Below are 20,053 nucleotides of genomic sequence, written 5' to 3'. Positions count from 1 at the left end.
GAGGAGGGCGTGGGGCGGGGCGGGGGCCGGGTGCGTCTGCCTTGGGTCCGAGCTCCGCCCCGCCCCGGCCCCGCCTCTGGCCCCGCCCCAGTCCCGCGGCCCCCCTTCCTCCCCGCCCGGTCCACCTTAAGGGGCGCGCTGACATCAGCGCGCCGCCGCCGCCGCTACCCGTGGGGTGGGATTTCCTCCGCCGCCGCCGCCGCCGCCGCCGCCGCCGCCGCCGCCGCCGCCGCCGCCGCCGCCGCCGCCGCCGCCGCCGCGGGTCCTGCGCCGCGTCCAGCCCGCCCCGCCCGACCCCGGCCCGACCCCGGCCCGACCCCGGCCGGCCCCGCCCGCCCGGCCCCGGGGAGGGATGCGGCGGCGCGGCGCCCAGGATGCCCCGCAGCCCCGGGACGCGCCTCAAACCCGCCAAGTACATCCCGGTGGCCACGGCCGCCGCGCTGCTGGTCGGCTCCAGCACCCTGTTCTTCGTGTTCACGTGAGTCCCCCGCGTCACCGGGGGCACAGGCGACCACAGCCGGGCCAGAAGGGGCAGGGGTCGGTACAACAAGGGATGAAGCTTGGCAGGGCTGGGGGGACAGGGCCCGCGGGCTGGGCAGGGCAGGGGGGCAGGGGCAGGGAGGGCTGGGCATGGCAGGGCTGGCACCAGGGCTATGCGCACGTGAGCCCCCCGCCTGGGCTGAGACAGAAACAGTGAGTGTACCTATCCTGGGGCACCAGGGACAGGTGAGTTCTGTGTGTGGGGACACTAGTGGCTGGTGGGCATCTCATGGGTGTGCCAGGCCCTGAGTGTGAGGAGCTGGGCCCGAATAGGGGAGTGTGTGCTGTGGCTGCCCAAGGTGTGGCTGCAGCCCTCCCCTCCCAACAGGCTGCATGAGGGGACAGGGGCTGTAGAGAGCCACCAGCCTCCAGCAAGGAGCTGAGGGCAGCTCTTGGGTGTCCAGCCCAGTGCCAGAGCCAAGTTGTTCCTGCGTAGGTGTGGCCTGGCCTGGCTGCCACGTGCCTGCCCCAAAGCCACCCTTGATGCTGGCTTGGCAATGCCCTCCACCCTCCCTTGACCTTCTCAGGAAGGCTCAGGGTCGAAGCAGGAGGGCCCAGACCAGGTCACATCCAGGGACACCGGTCATGTCAGGCACTGGGACCCTTGAGTCAGAAGGTAGGCAGAGCCCTGGGCCCATGCAGCCATAGCTTCTTCACCTGAGACAGGTTGGCTCACACATCAGCCTGTTTACAACACAATTGTTGTGGGGCACCCCCCACCCCAGGTACAAGTAGGGGTTGGGGGTTCCAGGCTTTAGCCGTACAGATTTGGGACCACCCCCTTCCACAGGTCCCATGCCGAGACAGCCCAGGTAACTAAAGCTATGACCACTCAAGCCTTCCTGGGAACCTGAAGCCTGACAAGTGGCTGTAGCCAGTGAGGCCTCTGTTCTGAAGCAGGTCAGCCCTGGAGTGTGAGCCCAGAGCAGGAGTGAGCAGGAGCTGGCTTGGCACCCTTGGCCTTAGCAAGAGCGCGGAAGAGTGCGGATAGCAGCTGTGAGGATAGCGAGTCTGCACTGGGTGCCCATGGAGGTGCGGGAGCCCTCTACCTGGAGGCCGGGACTGGGTGGGCACCACAGGCTGCCAAGAGTGTGTTTAAAAAAGGCCTGTGTGGACGGGCTTATTTCTGGCTTTGGCAAGCAGGCATGTTCTTGTTATTCAGATGCTGCTGGCTGTGGGGCAGAGAGGAGAGGGGCAGGTGGGCAGTGGGTGCAAGGTCTTCTGGAGGTGTGGGGCCCAGTCGTCCTGGCCCCGGGGCCAGTGTCTGGGACTTGGAAGGGCCTCAGGTGTGCTTCCTGGTAGCCTGACCTCCACTTACTGATCCTGGTTTCTCACTCCCAAAGTGCAGTTCAGTGTTTTTCCTCTCTAACATTAAAAGTAATACGTGTTCTCTTTCAAGAACTTGTGAAATGCATGGAAATAAATCTTTAAAGAAATTGAAATCAACCTTACCCCAGAGAGCCCGCCTGTATCTCCTCCTAGGCTCACCTAAGCCCCACTATAGTGAGTTTGTTGTGAGCCCTTCCCGTGATTTCAGAGGGCCCCTACAAGACTGCCCTATGAACTCGACTCCCAAGATGTGGGCGCTGATGCTCCTGGACCCTGCCAAGTTTTTCCTTCCTCTGTTCTCAGAGCTGGGGTTCTGGGTTCAGGGTTCAGGAACAACAGCCCAGCGAGGTGCAGGTTTCCCTCAAGGGCACTGCAGGCCTTTTCCTGTGTCCTGCCTTGTATGTGACCCACTCTGCCTGAAAGAAGGTGGCATGTGTCCCTGCGGTAAGATGGGGGTAAAAGGTCACTAGCTGGGGGCCAGGCTCAGTGACCATCTAGCCAAGGGAGGCTTGATTGCCCTTGGGACCGGGCTCCCCTGAGCCTCTGAGGCCACATTCTCCGGGCCAAAAGGCCACTGGGGGCCCTAACCCACCCCCACCCCTGGCTCCCCTGGAGTCCTCCAAGACAACTGGGCTCCTGAGAGGGGTTCTGCCAGGCAAACCAGGCCTAGTGACACCACTCACAGCATGCAGATTCCAGGCAAGCAGGGCTCCCAGTGGTCCCCTCCTTGGGACAAGCCTCTGGTCACCCTAGCCCCCACACTTACACTCTCTTTCTGCAGACTTAGACATGTGCTCAAAAAGGAGCAGTCCACTCCTGTGTCCTCCCCACCCTGCCCTTGGGGCCCCCACAGGGTTCTTCTCTGTCTCTCCCCCTTGAACTTCACTGGGTGCTGTGTGGCCCCAGGCCCCCTCTCTGTTCAGCAAACAGGAGTTGCCCCCTTTGAGGCAGGTCTACACTGACATCATACAGGGTGGGGAGCCAGGAGCCTAGAAGACCGAGGACCCCTTCCTCGGGCCAGTTCACTGAGGGGGCTGGGACAAGCCGGATATTCAGACATGTTGCCCAGGAGAGGCTGGGGTGTGGATAGGATGACCAGAGGTGGGGCATCCCCCTTGGAGGATGGGGAGCATCACACTGAAGGGCAGGTATCCAGAGGCATTTCTCCTCCAGGAAGCCTTCCTAGGTTCCTGGTACAGTCGTGTCCCCTTGGGCTCCAGAAACCCTTCACATTGTGGCTCAGTGCCAGGTTGGGTCAGGTGCTGGGGTGGGAGGTGCCGTTTCTGAGAGCCTCCACCTCAGCCCCTTTCTCCTCCCAGAGCCAGTCTGCAGAATGACAGAGGACCCTGTAGACATCAGAAAACTGGAGCTGCTTTCAGACTACCAACACCTGGGGCCAGGCTAGGCCATCTTATGTCTGTCCAGGACCAAAGGTTTGACTTCTGGGATGTCGCAGTTAGTTCCCAGGACGGGCCTGAGCCTTCCCCATCCTCAGAGGCCCAGAAAGGACAGAAGGCCCAGGTGGACAGAGCTCCTGGCAGGGTCCACATGGGAAGGAAGGAAACTTGAGATGAGCCCCTTGGCAGGCTTCACTACCTGTGGCCTAGGGTATCTTTGGCCTCCTGAACCTCAGTTTCCCCATCTGCTCAGATGTCTGCAGGGACTGGAATGGGTGCACAAGGACAGAGGCCCTGCCTGGCCTGACCAGGGCAGAGTGGCCACAAACCCTCTGGTCCCAGGTGCTCCCGTGTGTGAGCATTATTCTTAAACACAGTGTTAATGAAGAACCCGATTTAAATGAAAACTCCTGAGGTAAAATTTTCCATTCCACATTTAGCTGCGGTGCGCATACTGTCCCTGCAGAACCCCCCACCCCCACTGGGTGGTGTCTCCCTGCTGGGCCAGGCAGACTTGGGGCCTCAGTCTGGGTGGGGCCCATGGCGGTGGCGTGTGGCCCTGACACTCAGGAGGCGGGGGCTGGATGGGGAGGAGGGCTTCTAGCTTCAGAGCTGGGCCATCCCCCACTCGGGCCCACCCTGGGCCCAGAGTATGGCTGCAGCCAGCAAGGGGTGGCCATCCTCTGCCCGGAGTATACAGTCCCCTGGGTGGGAATGGAGTGTTGTACTTGTGGGCAGAGGGGCCCTCCTGGAGCCTAGGATAGATTCAAGGTGGACTGAGCAGTTCTGCCTGCCAGGCCTTGCCCACAGAGCTTTCATGTCCTCACATGTCCTCGCACTTGCCTGGTCCATGGGAAGCATAGGGAAGGGGGTCAGTGTGAGGAAGGGCACGTCTGCATCTATGTGTGTGTTTCTGCACGTGTGCCAGCATGTGCACAAGCGGGCCTGTCTTTGCAAATATTTATGCATGTGTGTCTTGCGTGTCAATACGTGTCGATGTGTGCTTGAATACATGTGCCTTTTGAATGTGGTTATGTATGCACATGCGTCTGTGTGCGTGCATGTACGGACATGTATTCACACAAGTGTGTCTTGGAGCATATTGTGTATCTGTGTGTGCATTGCTTATGTGTATGTGCGTGTGTCCCTGCATGTTCATGAGGATATGTATTCCTTAGGCATGACCCAGGCTAGGACCCTCCTTATGGCATGGCTTAGGGGCAAAGGCCCCCTGAGGGAGGATGGGGAGGACAAGAATGCATGGGGAATGCCTGATCCTGCATCTGAGTCAAGCCTGGGGGCTTGGCAATGGTGGGCAGAGGGGCCAATGGCTCAGGTCCCTGTTCAAGAACCTGCCCACTACCTCCCCAAAAGCCTGCCCAACACCAGCTGAGGCCCCACCCCACTCTCCCTGGTATGTGTGGCCCAGGCATGCAGGGGGTTGGCGCCCACGGTGAACAGAGGCTGCCCACCACCTCAGTGCAAACGTTGCCCCATCACAGTGCAGATCCCAAACATGGGCCCATTGCTGTGCAGGTGCTGTCCACTCCCCCCAGCCCCAGACATCTCATTCAGGGCCACCCATGCAGCCTGGCGGGATCATTGAGGCTCAGGGAGGACAGGCCACCTGGGCCACGGGAAACTCTGGTCAGTGTGGCTGGGGCGTTGCCCATGGGGTTCAGTCCCTGCCTGCCTGCATGGTGGTTAGAATCCCAGCCCAGACGTAGGTTTACCCCAAGGCCTTGATATGTGACAAGCTCTCCTATACCTATTCCTTGCCTCTAAAATAGAGAAAACAGAAAAACACCCACTCCCCACAGCTGGAAGGGTGGATTTCATGTTCTACTGCACAGGGCAGGTAGTATCCACTGGCAAAATCTGGACAACAGTAATGGACAGGGCCCTTGCTCTGGCCTCCCCTATGTGTCCTCTTACCTTCAGTGCCCACCCACCTCCACCTTGTGTGTGCACATCTGCAGGCCCTGGAGCACCTCAGGACCTCTCAGCTCCTTCCTCTCCCAGAGCAGGCTGGCCCCACTGATGCCACGGGACTCACAGGTGCATGAGAGCCCACACTTGCCCTTAATGATTTTGCTGTCAGTGTCTTGAAATTCTTGATACTTTTTAATTTTTTTTAATGTTTATTTACTTTTGAGAGAGAGGGAGAGACAGAGTGCAAGCGGGGGAGGGGCAGAGAGAGAGGGAGACACAGAATCTAAAGAGGGCTCAGGCTTGGAGCTGTCAGCAAAGAGCCTGACATGGGACTCGAACCCACGAAACACGAGATCATGACCCAAGCCGAAGTTGGACCGACTGAGCCACCCAGAAGCCCTTTGATACTTTCTAAACAAGGGCGCCCGCATTTTCATTTTGTATAGATTGCATAGCTAGCCCTTCCCAGAAGGCATCATGGAGAGCTGGCTTGTACCACCTGAGCGGGGCCCACAGTCCCGCACCTCTCCCTGGCTCCTCGGAGTACCTGGTTCTCTTAAGCGGGCAGCTCTCACTTGCCTGGAGAGCCCATCCCCACTGGCATTTTGGCTTCTGCCCCCACCCCGCCTAGCTGAGCAGACCATGCCTCAGGAGCCCACTGTCACTTTGCTGAATGGGATTGGATCAGAGACCACAGCATACATTCAGCACCATCTGTATGCCAGGCTTCAGCCCACAGGGATGGGGAATGTGGAAGGCGTCTACTGGTGGGTGCTCTGGGCTGCCTGGGCAGGGGGTGGTAGAGAAAAGCCCTCCCGGCAGAGGGGACCTGTGTCCTCGGGGAGTGCATCCACCTCCACAGCAGGTCCTGGAGAAGAGGATGGGGTAACTTGCGGCTCCTGGCCCGCTGAGCCTGCTGCCGTGGGAAGTGGAATCTTTAAATAGCCTCTCGCTTTCCACTAAAAATAGCGAAGTTCTGCTACCATGGAGGTGGTTGCTGGGGTGGCAGGGCTGGCTCCTGGCCAAGACAGGCGTGGGTGCGCCAGCGTGGCCAGTGTGCGCTGGGGCGGTGGGTAAGGCCATGAGTACTGCTCACCCTGCTGGAGGCCACGATGCCCTGTCCTCTTAGGGCTACCGTAGGGGATCTCCTCTGGCACTCCCAACTCCACAGAGGGGCTAGTTATGGGAAGGGGAACAACCCCCCCAACTCCCAAGTGGGTGCCCCCCACTTGTCAAAGCAGCCAGGAGCCATGGGAGAGATCAGGAACCTGAGGCCAGAGGAACTTTATGGGAATCAAGTGAATGGACTCAGGGACCCTGCTGCAGGGTCAGGGCAGGGGACCACAGGCCATGTGCCCAAGTACTGGTTGTCTCCAGGGAGGGGTCTCTGATCAGGTCCCAAGAGGGCTGAAGAGGACACTCTCTGTGACAAAACACCCACCAGGGAGGTGTGTGTGACCCTTATGGGGTGCCAGGAGTCTGGAAAGGCTTCCTGGAAGAGGGGGCAGCCTTGGAGCCAAGGGCTGAGGGGTAGAAAGAGATGATGAGTGGTTGCGGGGTATTGTGCTTTTCTAGAGTCTCCAGGTATTCTGCACTGCCATATGGATAGTAAGGTGACAAACTAAAAAGAAGGGAAAAGAAGGGGCTGCCTGGATGGGGATGTGCCCAGTGGCCCAGACACTGAGACTGCACCCCTCAGGGAAAACCGGGGGTGACAACCCACCGTGCATTTACTGACAGAATTTTCCCTGGTGAAGGGGCCTTGCTGGGCTTGGGGACAGGGCTGGGTAAGGGCTGGGGCTGGCCTCTGTCTATCATAGTACACAGGCAGAGTGGGCTCATTTCTCATCCTGGGCTCCCGCCCCCCAGTCTGCCACCCCTCCGGCCCACGGGCTGCTCTGAGCCTCAGTTTCTTCAACTGTGAGTTGAGCTCCTAATAGCCACCTGGAGTATGCTGGAGTTGGTGTTGGCATAGAGGGAGCCAGCACACCATGCACAAGGTGCTCAGCCCCAATGGTTGAGTAGAGGAGCAGCAGGCTGATGTACAGGCGTCTCCCAGCAGGGATGTGGCAGCAGTGGCCTTCTTGACTCCCACGCTGAGCACTGATGGTGGTCTCAGTGGCCCAGTCTTCCTATGTGTGGCCATGCCTAATTCATCTGCTGCCACCTCCCCTCCCCACCCAGCTTCAGCACCCCCAGACCCACCTCTATCCTGCTGTCCAATGCAGGTGCCCATGGTTGACTCGAGCTGTGTCCCCAGCTGTTCCCGTCTACAATGGCATCATCTTTCTCTTTGTCCTGGCCAACTTCAGCATGGCCACCTTCATGGACCCTGGCGTCTTCCCCCGAGGTAGGGCCCTGTACCGGGCACATAATCTGCTCACTTTCACTAGAGTGTAAGTGGCTGACATGAAAGAGCCTGGGGTGGGGTGGGTCCTGGTGTGTGGGCTGGCAGAGATTCGGGAAGGGCTCTCCTGCCAAGGAAGTCACTTTCCTGCCACCTTCCCCTGGTTCTGGCTCACAGCGGATGAGGACGAGGATAAGGAGGATGACTTCCGGGCCCCGCTGTACAAGAATGTGGATGTACGGGGCATCCAGGTCCGAATGAAGTGGTGTGCAACCTGCCACTTCTACCGTCCACCTCGCTGTTCCCACTGCAGCGTCTGCGACAACTGCGTAGAGGTGACCATCCCACCACCCTGTCCGCCCCCATCTCCATGTCTCTCCTCTCCCACCCACTTTGTGCCCTGACTCATTGCTCCTGCCCAGGACTTTGACCACCACTGCCCCTGGGTCAACAACTGCATCGGGCGCCGCAATTACCGTTACTTCTTCCTGTTCCTGCTGTCGCTCAGTGCACACATGGTGGGTGTCGTCGCCTTTGGCCTGGTCTATGTGCTGAACCACGCTGAGGGACTGGGAGCCGCCCACACTACCATCACGTATCCTTGGCCTAACCGCAAAGACAGTATGGGCTGGGGGCACATTCCACGGGGGAAACTGAGGCTCGGGGTGGGTTGGGGACTGCCTGGGAGTCCCCAGGGGGTGGGTTGCCACTCCTGGTTGGGTGGTGGTGGGAATAGTTTGTTCACAGGCACCTGCTCCATGTTTTTGCCTATGGCCATTGGCCTTAACGGGCCAGCATGGCCGTCATGTGTGTGGCTGGCCTCTTCTTCATCCCTGTCATCGGCCTCACTGGCTTCCATGTGGTGCTAGTCACTCGGGGGCGTACCACCAACGAGCAGGTGCTGACCTTAGGAGAGGGCCATGCAGTGATGGGAATGGGGGGGGTCCCCTATGGGCCAAGAGGGCCAGGACTACACCAGGACCATGTAGGGGTGGTGTCAGGGAAAGGGCTACTGGAGCCCTCTAGTGAGGTGGACTGTGCAGCTTCTATAGGGGGAGGATCTGGCCCTGGAGACTCTGGGTGGGGGAATGGAGTATGGGACCTCACCTGCCCTGTCCCCCTGCTCACTCCTACCTGTGGACAACTGTACTAGCAGTAACTCAGGGCCCAGAAATTCTACAGCTTCCTGCAGGGACACTCGGGGTAAATGGGTGGGGGGGGGGCACTCATGGGCTGACCCTGCCCAGCCTACATCTGAGGAACCCCAGCTGTCCCTGCCTGTCCCCTGGTCCACCTTGGCCTGGACCTTGGGTGGCCAGGCTGGCTGAGGGGTCCCATGTCCACAGGTGACGGGGAAGTTCCGTGGGGGAGTGAACCCCTTCACCCGAGGCTGCTATGGGAATGTGGAGCACGTGCTGTGCAGCCCTCTGGCACCCCGGTGAGGCCTGAACGGGGTGTCAAGGGACCCCTGCAGGGTTTGGGGTGGGCAGGTGCGGACCCTCAGCCTGGTCTACTTTTGCCCTTGGCAGGTGTGGCCAGCCTTGTCTTTGGTGAGCGTTCAGGCCAGGTCACCCTGGCCATTGACCCCTTTGCCCCTGGTGCAGGTACGTGGTGGAGCCTCCCCGGCTGCCGCTGGCTGCTCGCCTGAAGCCTCCCTTCCTTCGGCCTGAGCTCCTGGAGCGAGCTGCCCCACTCAAGGTCAAGCTTAGTGACAACGGGCTGAAGGCTGGCCTGGGCCGCAGCAAGGTGGGGGCCCTGGGGTCAGGTAGGGGATGGGGTGAAGGCAGACCCTTGAAGGCAGGAAGCAACTATGTTGGAGGGGACCTAGAAGTGGAAGGGGGAGGAATTGGGTAGATTCTGGGGAATGGTCTAGAGCTCAGGGCCCAGGGAGGAGTCCCCATTATGCCCCACCCCTGGCCCATGCCCTGCCTACCACTGACCACGCCCCCTCCCAGTCCAAGGGCAGTCTGGACCGGCTGGATGAGAAGCCGCTGGACCTGGGGCCGCCACTGCCCCCCAAGGTGGAGGCCGGCACGTTCGGAGGCGACCTGCAGACCCCACGCCCAAGCAGTGCTGGTGAGGTAGGGGTGGCCAGACAGAGGGAGGGACATGGACTGACCCCAGCCTGACCGCGGTCCATCTCCCCAGAGAGCGCCCTGTCGGTGCAGAGGACCAGCCCCCCGACACCTGCCATGTACAAGTTCCGGCCTGCTTTTCCCTCGGGTCCCAAGGCTCCCTTCTGCGGGCCTGGTGAGCAGGTGAGGAGGCCTGGCCCCGCCCCAGGAGATCCTGCTCTACCCCTTCTGGAGACCCTGTCCCCAGAGGTCCCACTCCTAGAGGCCCCACCCCTGGGGCCATAGGGTCATAGAGAGCCTTGTGGGTACCAGCAGGGCCTCACCCTGTGGGCATCCCTGCTAGGCATGAGGGAAGGCCTGGCACAAGCAGTCCTGGCTGGCCCCTTCTCCTTGGCTGGCATTGCCCACTGGCCTGGTAGGCGGCTGCCCCCAGGAGCAGTATGTGCCAGGATGCCTGAAATTCCACCATTAGTCACTCTGTAAGGCCCACGGGAAGGCTTCAGAAGAATTTGAGATTGTTTAAGAAAGCACATTTATTTTTTCTGAGTTGTATAAGTATTCTACAATCACTGTGGAGCGGTTGGCAGCCCTGGACAGCTTGAGGAATGATCCAGAACCCTGAACATTCCCAGGCTGCCCACCCTCCTTCATGGCTGGCTGAGAGGCTAGCCTGTGACTGGGCCAGTATACCTGGACCACTCCCCTTTCCTCAAGACCCCTGGCCTGTTTGACCCTGCATCTCAGGACCCTCTGGGCTGGGCAGGGCATCTGGGCTTCCCTGGCCAACATGCCATAGCCCTGCCCCAGGAGGAGTGTCCTTGGGAATGGGAGGCTTTAGGTACCCTTACCTGCCTCATCTCCTTCCTGGGATTGTCCTCGATCCCATGAGGATTCTGGCTGGTTGGCCAAGTACCCCAAGGCCACATTTGTCCCTACCAACACCCTGTCTCGGCTTTGAGGTTATGCAGGCTCTCATCCCCAGCCCAATCCGGCTGCGGCATGCCTTGATTCCGGGAGAATCAAAGAGGCCCCTCCTCCCTATTGCTGTGGCTGCCCCCCCGCCCCTCCCCAGGAGATCCTGCCCAGGTGGGCTCTGAGGGTACTGCCCTGGGTGGATGTAGCAGCCAGCTCTGGTCTTACCCTGCAGAGACTCCAATCCTCAGCTGTGAGGTGCCCAGCAGAGGGCTCTGGGCCACTGTGTGGTTATTGTGTCTCCTCAAGGTCCAGCTCCTGTGGCTGTTTCCCACAGCCCTCTCCTCTTCCCCAGGGAAGTAAGAGCAGGAGCAGGGTGCAAAGCCTTCTCTGGAGAGGCAGCATCTGGGTGCTCTGGTCTACCCTGTACCCACTTGCCTCTGTGGTGGGCAAGGAAGAGGTAGTCAGGGGATGGAGAGCTTCCAGGAACAGCTTGTTGGTTGCACGTGTGGCTACTTTTGATGTCACCAGGATTGTAGCTTCTGTGTGGACACAGAGCGCGTGGTGGCTGGGTGGGACATGGTGGCTGGGCAGTGGTAGAGGTGTGCCCTCTCTCCTTGCAGGTCCCGGGCCCTGACTCCCTGACACTAGGGGAGGACAGCATCCACAGCCTGGACTTTGCATCAGAGCCCAGCCTGGACCTCCCCGACTACACGCCCGGAGGCCTGCACGCAGCCTACCCGCCATCCCCGCCACTCAGTGCTGCTGATACCTTTTCGGGTGCCTTGCGCTCCCTGAGCCTCAAGGCAGCAAGCCGGCGGGGCGGGGACCACGTGGCCCTGCAGCCTCTGCGCTCTGAGGGTGGGCCCCCCACACCCCACCGCAGCATCTTTGCCCCCCACGCGCTGCCCAACCGCAATGGCAGCTTGTCCTATGACAGTCTGCTTAACCCTGGATCTCCCAGTGGCCACACGTGCCCAGCCCACCCCTCGGCTGGCATGGCCAGCTACCGCTCGCCCTACCTGCACCCGGGGGCAGTGGGTGACCCGCCACGACCCCCGCCCCGTAGCTTTAGCCCGGTGCTGGGTCCCCGGCCACGGGAGCCCTCGCCTGTGCGCTATGACAACCTGTCCAGGACCATCATGGCCTCCATCCAGGAGCGCAAGGACAGGGAGGAGCGGGAACGGCTGCTGCGCTCTCAGGCCGACTCGCTCTTTGGCGACTCAGGCGTCTATGATGCGCCCAGTTCCTACAGCCTGCAGCAGGCCAGTGTGCTGTCCGAGGGCCCCCGGGGCCCTTCCCTGCGCTATGGCTCCAGAGATGACCTGGTGGCAGGGCCTGGCTTCGGTGGTGCCCGCAACCCCGCGCTGCAGACTTCACTGTCCTCGCTGTCCAGTGCCGTGAGCCGGGCACCGCGGACCTCCTCCTCCTCCCTGCAGGCTGACCTGGCCAACAACAACGCCCCTGGGCCTCGGCCCGGCAGCGGCTCGCACAGGTCCCCGGTGCGCCAGGGCCCACCCTCCCCACCCAGCACACCCCGCTCACCCTCCTATGCAGGCCCCAAAGCTGTCGCCTTCATCCACACGGACCTCCCGGAGTCGCCACCCTCGCTGGCCATGCAGAGGTGGGTGCCAGGGGGCAGGGGGCTTCCCAGCACCAATCAAGTGTCCAACCGCCTGTGGGGCCTCTTGGCTGAGCACGTGGGGGTTGTCCAGGAAGCCAATGGCTGCCTACAGGGGTGAGCCTCACCCTCCTTGGAGGCTCCTGGCCAGCCTATATGGGGGTCACCCAGCTTTAAGGACACCCCGGCATGTCCCAGGATGGGAGGCAGGAGGATTTGCATCTTGAACACCTTCTCCCCTAGCTGGCATGATCAAGTGTAGCAGGGACCCCAGGGCTTCTTCCTCTGGAAATGGTGTCTGTCCAGGAGGCTGTATCTGGGGGACATCACCCCATGGCAGAACATGCTGCCCTGGGTGCACATAGCCCCAGGAAGTAAGGGCCTTTGCTCAGAGATGGGGAAACCGAGGCCTAGCAGGGCAGGCTGGTTCTAGGTCCCTAGCAGACGGATAATTGGAAGTTAGGCTTGCTGCCTTGCCAGGTCGGGTCCAAGTATATGAGCTGAACACATGGTGTGTGCTGAGCCCCACAGTGGGTGCATGGGGATCGTCAAGGTGTCACCCCTGCCACATTGAGCACAGGCTCAGTCAGGGAGGAAGTCCCTGTTGTGGGTGTAACTGTCCCAGTGGGTGGCAGCTAAAGGAGGGAGTGGCTCCCACCCTTGTGGATGTTTGGGCAGTGAGATCAGAAATGCTATTGGTCAATACTAGGCAGGCTGGAGGGCAGAAAGACCTCCCCTCATCTTCCTAGGAGGTAGTAGGGAAGGGGTCCCACAGTCACCCCTGGGCTCCCCAGCTTGGGGCGCTAGAACAGTGCAGGGCTTGGGGTTTTGGCCAGTGTCCACCTGGCCTCCCTGCACTCTGTGATCTGTGCCAGTGGGAGGGACCAAGGGACCTGGGAGGGGGGTGATGGCCATTCTGACATCTGTCTGTCTGTCCTGTGACAGCAATAGCCCTCCCTCTGCAGGCCCTGCATCCCCACCCATTTGCTGGTGGGACCTTCTGGGCTCAGAGGCAGGGGCTGCCCTGGGCTCTATCTACGTCTGCGTCATCTGTCCTGTTGCCTCCGCTGGCCTCTGTCATGCCGTGATCCCGTGTTCACTGTGGGTGTGCGTGTGTGTGCTTGTTTTGATGCAGGGACCACCCTCAGCTGAAGACCCCCCCAAGTAAGCTTAACGGGCAGTCCCCGGGCCTGGCCCGCTTGGGGCCTGCTGCTGGCCCCCCAGGGCCCTCCGCCAGCCCTGCCCGGCACACGCTCGTTAAGAAGGTGTCCGGCGTGGGTGGGACCACGTACGAGATCTCAGTGTGAGGACTGACTGCCATCCATCCGCCGTGGAGCCCCGGGGACCAGGACCCCCAGCAGCTGCCCCCCCTCCCGACTTCTCTGCCCTGGGAGATGAGGAGGCCCAGTCCTGGTGTGGACACGTCAGCAGAAGAGACCACGCCTCCACAAGCCTGTCCCTCTTCCTCCGCCCGTCCATCCACCCATCTGCTCTCCAGGGCACAGCTGGGCTGAGGGCCCCCAGTCTGCAAGATCTGTGTGTTGGTACCCCTGTTCCCACAGGTGGGGGCGGCAAGGTGGTGCGGACTGCATCTGCACCGACTGCACCCATGCCCCTGAGGTTGTCCCCAGGCTGGTCCCCACCTACTCCCCTTACAGACGGGTCACTGTGGCCCAGAGATGGACAGAGAGGCCTGGGTCCCTGGCTGTACTGGACCGAGGCCCCACCGCCCGGCTGCTCCTAACTCGTTGCCTTTCAGGGACCTGCTGGAAGCTTGTAGCTTGGCAAGGCCAGTTCTTCTTCGGGGAGTCCAGCCCCGGCCTCCAGGCACCCAGCTCTGGGACTGCTCTGGGTTCTGACAGACAGGTGGACGATGGACAGACAGACAGCCAGCTGTGGGTGGGGTCTCGGCTCCGTGTGTCCTGTCTCACCCAGCTGGTGGGTGCGTCCCCGTGTCTGTGCGCTGCGCTGCCATGCCACGTCCCATGTGTTAACGCTCGGGCCCCCGCTGCTCCCACTGCCGGGAAACTCGCTTTCATTGAAGCCTTAACCTCTGCTTTATGCTCTTGTGGGAGGCGACTGGGGGCAGGTGGGAGCAGGCACGGGCCGGACGCTGCTACAAGGTGCCCATGAGACCAGGAGTCCCCTCCCTGCCAAACTGGAGATTCCCCACCCCATGGCATGCAAAGTCTGGGCCCTACTGGAGCCTCGGCGTCCTTGTGGGAAGCACATCGGGGAGGGGGTCAGAGTTTTGCCTGGCGCCAGGGACCCGAGAGTAAGCACACGGCAGCGTCCGCTTGCGTTGTGTCTGTTTTATGTTTTTATATCTACATCTATATATCTATAATTTTATTAAAAAAAGAAAAAGAGTCATTTTGATCCTTTCCTTCAGCAAGGCCAGGGCTGTTGCTGCAATGCGGGGGCTCCAGGGGCAGGGGGCAGAGTGGGTCAGGCTCTGGGAGAGGTGTTGGCCAAAGGTGTGGTCATTCCTCGTGGGTGTTTCCACTGACTTAAGCTGAGTTGGAAGCCTGGAAGGTGGGGGCTGGCCGATGGGTCTTTGGCTGCCAGGTATGAGGCTCCCATGGGTCTGCGTCATCCCTGGTAGTAACAGGCCATTTAGAGAAAGGTTGGGGTTGCAGCCACCCTAGGGCCCCCTGGGAACCCAGCGGCTTTTGGGGGAGATGGAGTAAGGGAAGTAGAGGGTGCTTTGGGGGCCACCTGCTAGCTGAGGGCCCTGTGGGTGCCAGTGGTGCATCCTGTAGCTACATTTACTAGAACTCACCCTCCTGGCAACCTGAGTGCCTCCCCTACTCCCCCACCTCCCACTGCCAAATGTTGGGGGTGGGGGAATTGGGAATTCACAGCTTTTTAGGACTGAGACAGCCAGGTCAAAGACTTGGGGTCTGGGGCACGGGCTGGCCCAACATGGGAGGCTAGCTGGGCCTCGGACCCTGCACTGGGCAGCTGTGCCCCATGCTGACCTCCACCTTTCTGCTTCTCTCTCATGGGACGCTGCGGCCCACAGGGGGCGGATCGGCACCTGCAGCCGTGGATGGGGCCGGCGTGGCCAGCCCAGGGTGCCCCCCGGCCTGCACCTATGCCACCTTGGCCTCCCTGAGGACCGCCCGCCACTGCGGGCACCCTGGAGCCCGGCCGCCAGGGCGCCTCCCCGAGGGGCTATGTGCCGCCTGCACTCAGCCGCCTCCAGCCTTTTCCCCGGTCTCTCGGGGCCTGAGCGGGACACCAAGTAGGCAGCTCCGGGGCCCCGAGAGGACAGCCCAGGAAGCCAGGCTGCCACAGACCCTGGGCTGTGGGCTGGGGGTCCCTTCTCCACCAGCCGCACCTTGACTGACTCCCAGCCCACTGGGGCTTGTGACCCTGTGCCCACCCACCTCAGGAAGTCCCCACCTGCTGTAGGGGGTCCAACACCCCAGGCAGGGGCCCTGGAGCTGCTGGGACCAGCATGGCCTTCCCGGGGTGTTGCACTAATCACCCCGATCTCCCTGCCTGACCAAGCACTTTAGATGCCACTTCCTCCCCAGGGAGCCCAGGCCTCTGTGGGTTGGGCTGGGGTGGGGGTCTCAGGTTGCCCCTGCAGGTCACTGCACTCCCCCCTCCCCACACCCAGCACATGAACAGATGCCTTAACCTCTTGGAGCCGCCAGCCTGGTGAGTCATCCAGGCCCTGCCTGGGCGGGGAGGAGATCCTGCCAGCCCAGTGTGTTCCTGGTGACAGCTCTGCCTGACCCCACCCAGCAGTCTTCACTCTTTCACTCCGAGATGTGGCACCTGGGGGACCTCAGACGGCCTGGCTGCCCACAGCCCTACAGTCCCTGCCAGCCAGCCAGGGCCTGGACGCCCCCAGGGGCAGGGCAGAGCTCTGGCCAGCCCTTTTCCTGCCTGGGCGGTGCCTCTAATTCTCCCACTTGGGGATGAGCAAGCCACAAAGTTACTCTCTATTGTCCTAAAAGGTATTTCCCCCAACCCCATTTAATGCCCTAAATAAAATTTTTGGTGTTTACCTCCATGGCTCTGTCCACCAACGTGGTCCCCCTGTCCTCCGAGCCTTGGGGCAGTGCCAGGAGGCTGGGCTGGACAGGGACCCTGGGTCAGGGAGGGGACAGGAGTGGGAGGTGGGAGGGTGATGGCCGGTCAAGTGTGGGGAGGGTGGGGTGGTCGGCTAGATAAGGACAGAGGGTTACATGAGGGGTGTGAAGTCAGTGGGTCAGCAGATTCAGGACTGAGAACCTCATCCCTGAGGTCTACTGATTGGGCCCAGCCCCAGGGATGAGGCCTGAGGATCCTCATCCTCACTTTCAGTGGAGACCCTCCTGCTACACCCTCTGCTCAGAGCCCTCCCTGGTGGCCAGGGGTGGGCTGGGGGCTTCCTGTGGAGGCGCTGATGACCAGTGGACAGATGGGGTGTGGGCACTGAGGCAGGGGCACCACTCTGAGGAATCCCCACTGTGAGATTGCCCTCAGAAGGCTGCAAAACCTCCTGCCCCTCTCCCCTGTTTCCATGGAAACAAGCTCACGCGCTGCCGTGTGTGTCACCACTGTATGTCCAGCCGCAGGCCCAGCCCTCAGGACAGACCCCGCCTCCACCCTTCTCCGCAGCTCCTGGTGGGGATGGCGTGTGGCAGTGCCGTGGGCAGGGGCCGGCGCGGCCGCTGGGCACCCGGGGCCGCGCCGGCCGCCTGGCCTCCTCCTCGCTGGGGCCGCTGGGCCTCCGGCCTAGAAGGGCAGGAAGTCGTCCACCTCCAGGTGCAGGAATGGGCCCAGCAGGGCCCGGAGCTTCCAGACAGCGGCGCGGCTCAGCAGGGGAGGCACCAGCCCCTCGAAGGGCGCGGGGTCCACCACGTACACGTAGGCGGCGGTACAGGCCAGCAGGGTGCCCAGCAGCAGCCTCAGGGCCAGCAGCCTGCGGGCGGCGGCGGTCAGGGGGCGGGGGTGCCCATGGGGATGGTCCCAGGGGACTGGGCTCTACCAATGCACTCACATAGCCACCTACCAGAGCTGGCTTTTGAGGCCCTCGGAACATCCCAGCTGAGGCCTTGCCTTCTGCAGGGGAGGGGCTGGGTCAGAGCTTGCCCCCAATGGCAGGGGTCCCTGTGCTGCGAGTTCTTACCTTCTCCCCACTACCCCACCAGTGCCCAGGACAGGCACCTGCAGCCATGTCTCAGGGTCATTTGGCTCCTGGTGTGGCTCCCTCCCTGGGGCCTCCTCCATTGTAGCCTGCATCTCCTCCCTGAGAGGGGCCTCCAGGGTGAGGTCAGACTGGGAAAGGGTGTGGGGTGGGGGGCTTACCGCTATGCATGCCATCTGCTGCTCCTTCCTGGCCTGGGTGCGGCACTGGGCACGCTCCCTGGGGACGGGGGCTGTATAGTCAGGGCCATGTACGTCCCCCACCCCAGCCTGCAGCACCTCTCGGTCTGGTGTAGTGGAACTGGGGAGGGGTCAGGGGTTGATCCACCCATCCTGGTCAGAACACCAGCCCCTTTCCCAGTTCAGCCAGGGCCCCAGACCCCTGACCCTGCACATCACCCTAGAATCTCCAGCTGAATGTCCTCCATCTGGTCTAGTACTCCCCGGATGTCCTTCTTAAGGTTCTGGCGGGGGGCGGGGGGAGGCAAAGGAAGTAAGACAGGTCCTTTAACCCTGACTATTCTGCTATATTCCCCTGTTTCTCAAAGCTCCCCTGCCCCTGCACACTTTGCCTAGTCCCTGTTCCCTTCATTCTCCAGGTGTCACCCTTTGAGTACCTACCAGGAGCCCAGTGGCCTGGTTGTTCAGGGCCATATGTACCTCGGCCACGCCATCCCATACCTGGTGGGAGAGGGGAGGCTGGGTCACATGCTCCAAGGAACAAGACCCATGGATGTGTCCCACCAGGTGGGTCCCCCAGCAGCTGTCCCATCCCAGCCAGGCAGGCACCTCGGTAATGGCCATCTTCTTCCTCTCAAAGGACAGTCGGATCTGCTGCAGTTCATTCTGGAGGATGGTCACCATGTGGGCACAGGCAAGGCCAGCAGTGTCAGTTCTTTCTTCCTCTAGCCACTTAGGACTGCTGCATAAAGAACCCCTGCCCCCCACCTCTGGCCCAACTCCTGGAGACCCACCTAAGACTGCTGCATGAAGGACCCTGCCCCCTCAGCCCAGTTCCCAGGGACCCACCTGAGACTGCTGCACGAAGGACTCTTCCCCCCGGCACAGCTCCTGCCGCAGCAGCTGCAAGGGTGCCCCGTCCTCCAGGGGCTGGGCACTGGTCTGCTCAGGGGTCTGTGGAAGAGCCCTTGGGTCAGCCCCAAGGCCATGGGCAGCATCTGTGGTCACGGACTGCTTGAGAGCCAGAGCAGGGGTATGGTACATGGAGTCACTGGGTCATTCCTGACAGCTGCCCTCTGTCCAGCTGGGGCCAGATGTCTGCCATGCACTTACCCAGGCCAGGGCCGTGCAGCTCGAGTGCTCCGGGCATAGGGGCAGAAACTGCTGCCCTGGCCCCAGGAGGGCCCCCAGCTGCTCTCGCAGATCCTGGTTCTGTCTTTTCTGAGGATGGGAGGCAGAAAGATGGGAGTGCTTGTCATAGCCACTTCTTGGGCAGGGGACTGAGCGGGGGCTGGGGCAGAAGCTGGGGCAGAAGCTGCGGCTCTGTGAACAGCTTCAAACCCATTGCACAGATGGGCTCTGAGCCTGGGCTGGCCCCACAGCCTCGGTGGGCTCTTCACTTACCAGATTCTGGTTTTCCTGCTCCAGCTGGAAGAAGGACTGCTCTGCAGGACCCAGGGGCACGTTCTGGAGCTGGGAGGGGGCTGCCTTGGGTGAAGCCGGGGTTCCTGCCCCTGTTGGCAGGGGTGGGCAAGGGCCGGGTCTGGGCCCTGAGCTGGGGGATCCCCCTGGCCTGGAGGCCCCTTGCTCTCGTCCTGAGTGCAGGGGCCAGCTCCACCCCAGCCTTGCCTCCTCTTGCCCTCGTTTTGTCCCCGTTGGGTCTCTCGGTCTCTGTTGCTGCATCTCTCCCTCTTCATTTGCCATAAAGCTCCCAGGTACCTCAGCCCCTACCCTGGGCCCCCCGCCTCCTACCCCCGGAGGTGGGAAAGGTCTGGCCGACTCTATTGAGAGAGTGGAGCTGAGAGGTACCAGGCAGGGCCATCTTACAAACCCCTGGCAGGGTGGATCCAGGCAACCTGCATGGCTGCTCGAAGCTGATGGTTGGGGGCATTGGGGGTGGGAGTGGCCACAGGGACCCAGGGTTTTTGGCCCCTCCATAACCCCTTCTAAACCCCAGGTCCAGGCTCTAGCCTGGCCTGACGTGCCACCCTCTTATTGAGGGCCCTCTAGGTGTCATGGCTCACAGGTCTTCCTCAAGGGTGCCTGTCACAAAGGCCTGGGCACATCCAGGGAGGTCACAATGGGTCAGGGCGGTGGCCAGAGCCAGGGCTGGTGGGGCCCCTCCCACCCCATCCCTGTTTTTGAAGTACCCTCCTCCACTCACCCCCTCTGCCTCTTCTTCACCCTAGCTCACTCACCAGCCTTAGCTATTTTCTGAAAACATAAAACAGATCATGCAGACACAAGGTTAAAACAAAAACAAACGCCAAACAAGGTGTCCAGTGTGACTCTCCCACCTCAGTCCCCCGCCCCCCACCACCCATAAGCCTGATCATGAAGCTCTTTCTGGGGTTGGCTGCACATTCTGCACAGCTGAGCGCCCTGTGCCTTTACCTCCTCATCACACAGAAGAGGTTAGCCCACCACCTGGCTTTTTTACCTGACCTATCTTTGGGATTTTACTTTTAAAAAATCATTTATTAAACATTTACTTTAATGGTTCTGTAAGGATGATTATCATCCTCTTTATTGGTGGGGAAACTGAGGCACAAAACATTGTGTCACTTGCCCAAGG

At 61.3% G+C, this 20,053-nt stretch overlaps 2 protein-coding genes across 25 annotated transcripts; one reads left to right on the top strand and one right to left on the bottom strand.

Moving 5' to 3' along the window:
- Positions 1-184: 184 nt before the first annotated feature.
- ZDHHC8 (zDHHC palmitoyltransferase 8) lies at positions 185-16,174 on the top strand. Of its 4 annotated transcripts, none has more exons than XM_060612897.3 (11): positions 187-478; positions 7,427-7,548; positions 7,723-7,880; positions 7,968-8,140; positions 8,341-8,443; positions 8,892-8,983; positions 9,150-9,291; positions 9,501-9,621; positions 9,694-9,803; positions 11,156-12,156; positions 15,179-16,174. In XM_060612897.3, exons 1-11 carry the CDS (start codon positions 375-377, stop codon positions 15,402-15,404), a joined length of 2,352 nt encoding a protein of 783 aa, XP_060468880.1. In that variant the 5' UTR covers positions 187-374; the 3' UTR covers positions 15,405-16,174. The 4 variants fall into 4 exon arrangements, with proteins under 4 accessions (XP_060468882.1, XP_060468883.1, XP_060468880.1 ...); XM_060612898.3 differs by lacking the exon at positions 15,179-16,174 and adding an exon at positions 13,289-14,526 and having other exon boundaries at positions 190-478; XM_060612899.3 differs by lacking the exon at positions 9,694-9,803 and having other exon boundaries at positions 185-478; positions 9,501-9,626.
- On the bottom strand, positions 14,456-19,518 carry CCDC188 (coiled-coil domain containing 188). Of its 21 annotated transcripts, none has more exons than XM_060612910.3 (10): positions 18,883-19,518; positions 18,592-18,699; positions 18,328-18,492; positions 18,088-18,144; positions 17,920-17,979; positions 17,461-17,518; positions 17,165-17,214; positions 16,689-16,887; positions 16,176-16,257; positions 14,456-14,751 (listed from the first exon to the last, which is right to left on the bottom strand). In XM_060612910.3, the coding sequence occupies exons 1-10, from the start codon at positions 19,414-19,416 to the stop codon at positions 14,664-14,666; spliced, it is 1,401 nt and encodes a 466-aa protein (XP_060468893.3). In that variant the 5' UTR covers positions 19,417-19,518; the 3' UTR covers positions 14,456-14,663. The 21 variants fall into 21 exon arrangements, with proteins under 21 accessions (XP_060468893.3, XP_060468898.3, XP_060468886.3 ...); XM_060612902.3 differs by lacking the exon at positions 17,165-17,214 and adding an exon at positions 17,698-17,762 and having other exon boundaries at positions 14,665-14,751; positions 16,689-17,074; positions 17,461-17,599; XM_060612907.3 differs by lacking the exon at positions 17,165-17,214 and adding an exon at positions 17,698-17,762 and having other exon boundaries at positions 14,665-14,751; positions 16,689-17,074.
- Between the last annotated feature and the right edge of the window lie 535 nt (positions 19,519-20,053).

The sequence above is a fragment of the Panthera onca genome, chromosome D3 (genome assembly GCF_046562875.1).
Source record: "Panthera onca isolate mPanOnc1 chromosome D3, mPanOnc1 haplotype 2, whole genome shotgun sequence".
Lineage (NCBI taxonomy): Eukaryota > Metazoa > Chordata > Mammalia > Carnivora > Felidae > Panthera > Panthera onca.
This window is presented reverse-complemented; position numbering and strand designations above follow the sequence as displayed.

Coding starts and splice junctions, on each gene's coding strand:
- ZDHHC8 (XM_060612897.3), top strand. CDS start 375: ATGCCCCGCAGCCCCGGGACGCGCCTCAAACCCGCCAAGTACATCCCG. Junction 7,881..7,967: donor TCTGCGACAACTGCGTAGAG/GTGACCATCCCA, acceptor GCTCCTGCCCAG/GACTTTGACCACCACTGCCC. Junction 12,157..15,178: donor CCCTCGCTGGCCATGCAGAG/GTGGGTGCCAGG, acceptor TGCGGCCCACAG/GGGGCGGATCGGCACCTGCA.
- CCDC188 (XM_060612903.3), bottom strand. CDS start 19,416: ATGGAGGGGCCAAAAACCCTGGGTCCCTGTGGCCACTCCCACCCCCAA. Junction 18,493..18,591: donor GCTGCACGGCCCTGGCCTGG/GTAAGTGCATGG, acceptor CTGGCTCTCAAG/CAGTCCGTGACCACAGATGC. Junction 18,145..18,327: donor CCTTCGTGCAGCAGTCTCAG/GTGGGTCCCTGG, acceptor ACCATCCTCCAG/AATGAACTGCAGCAGATCCG.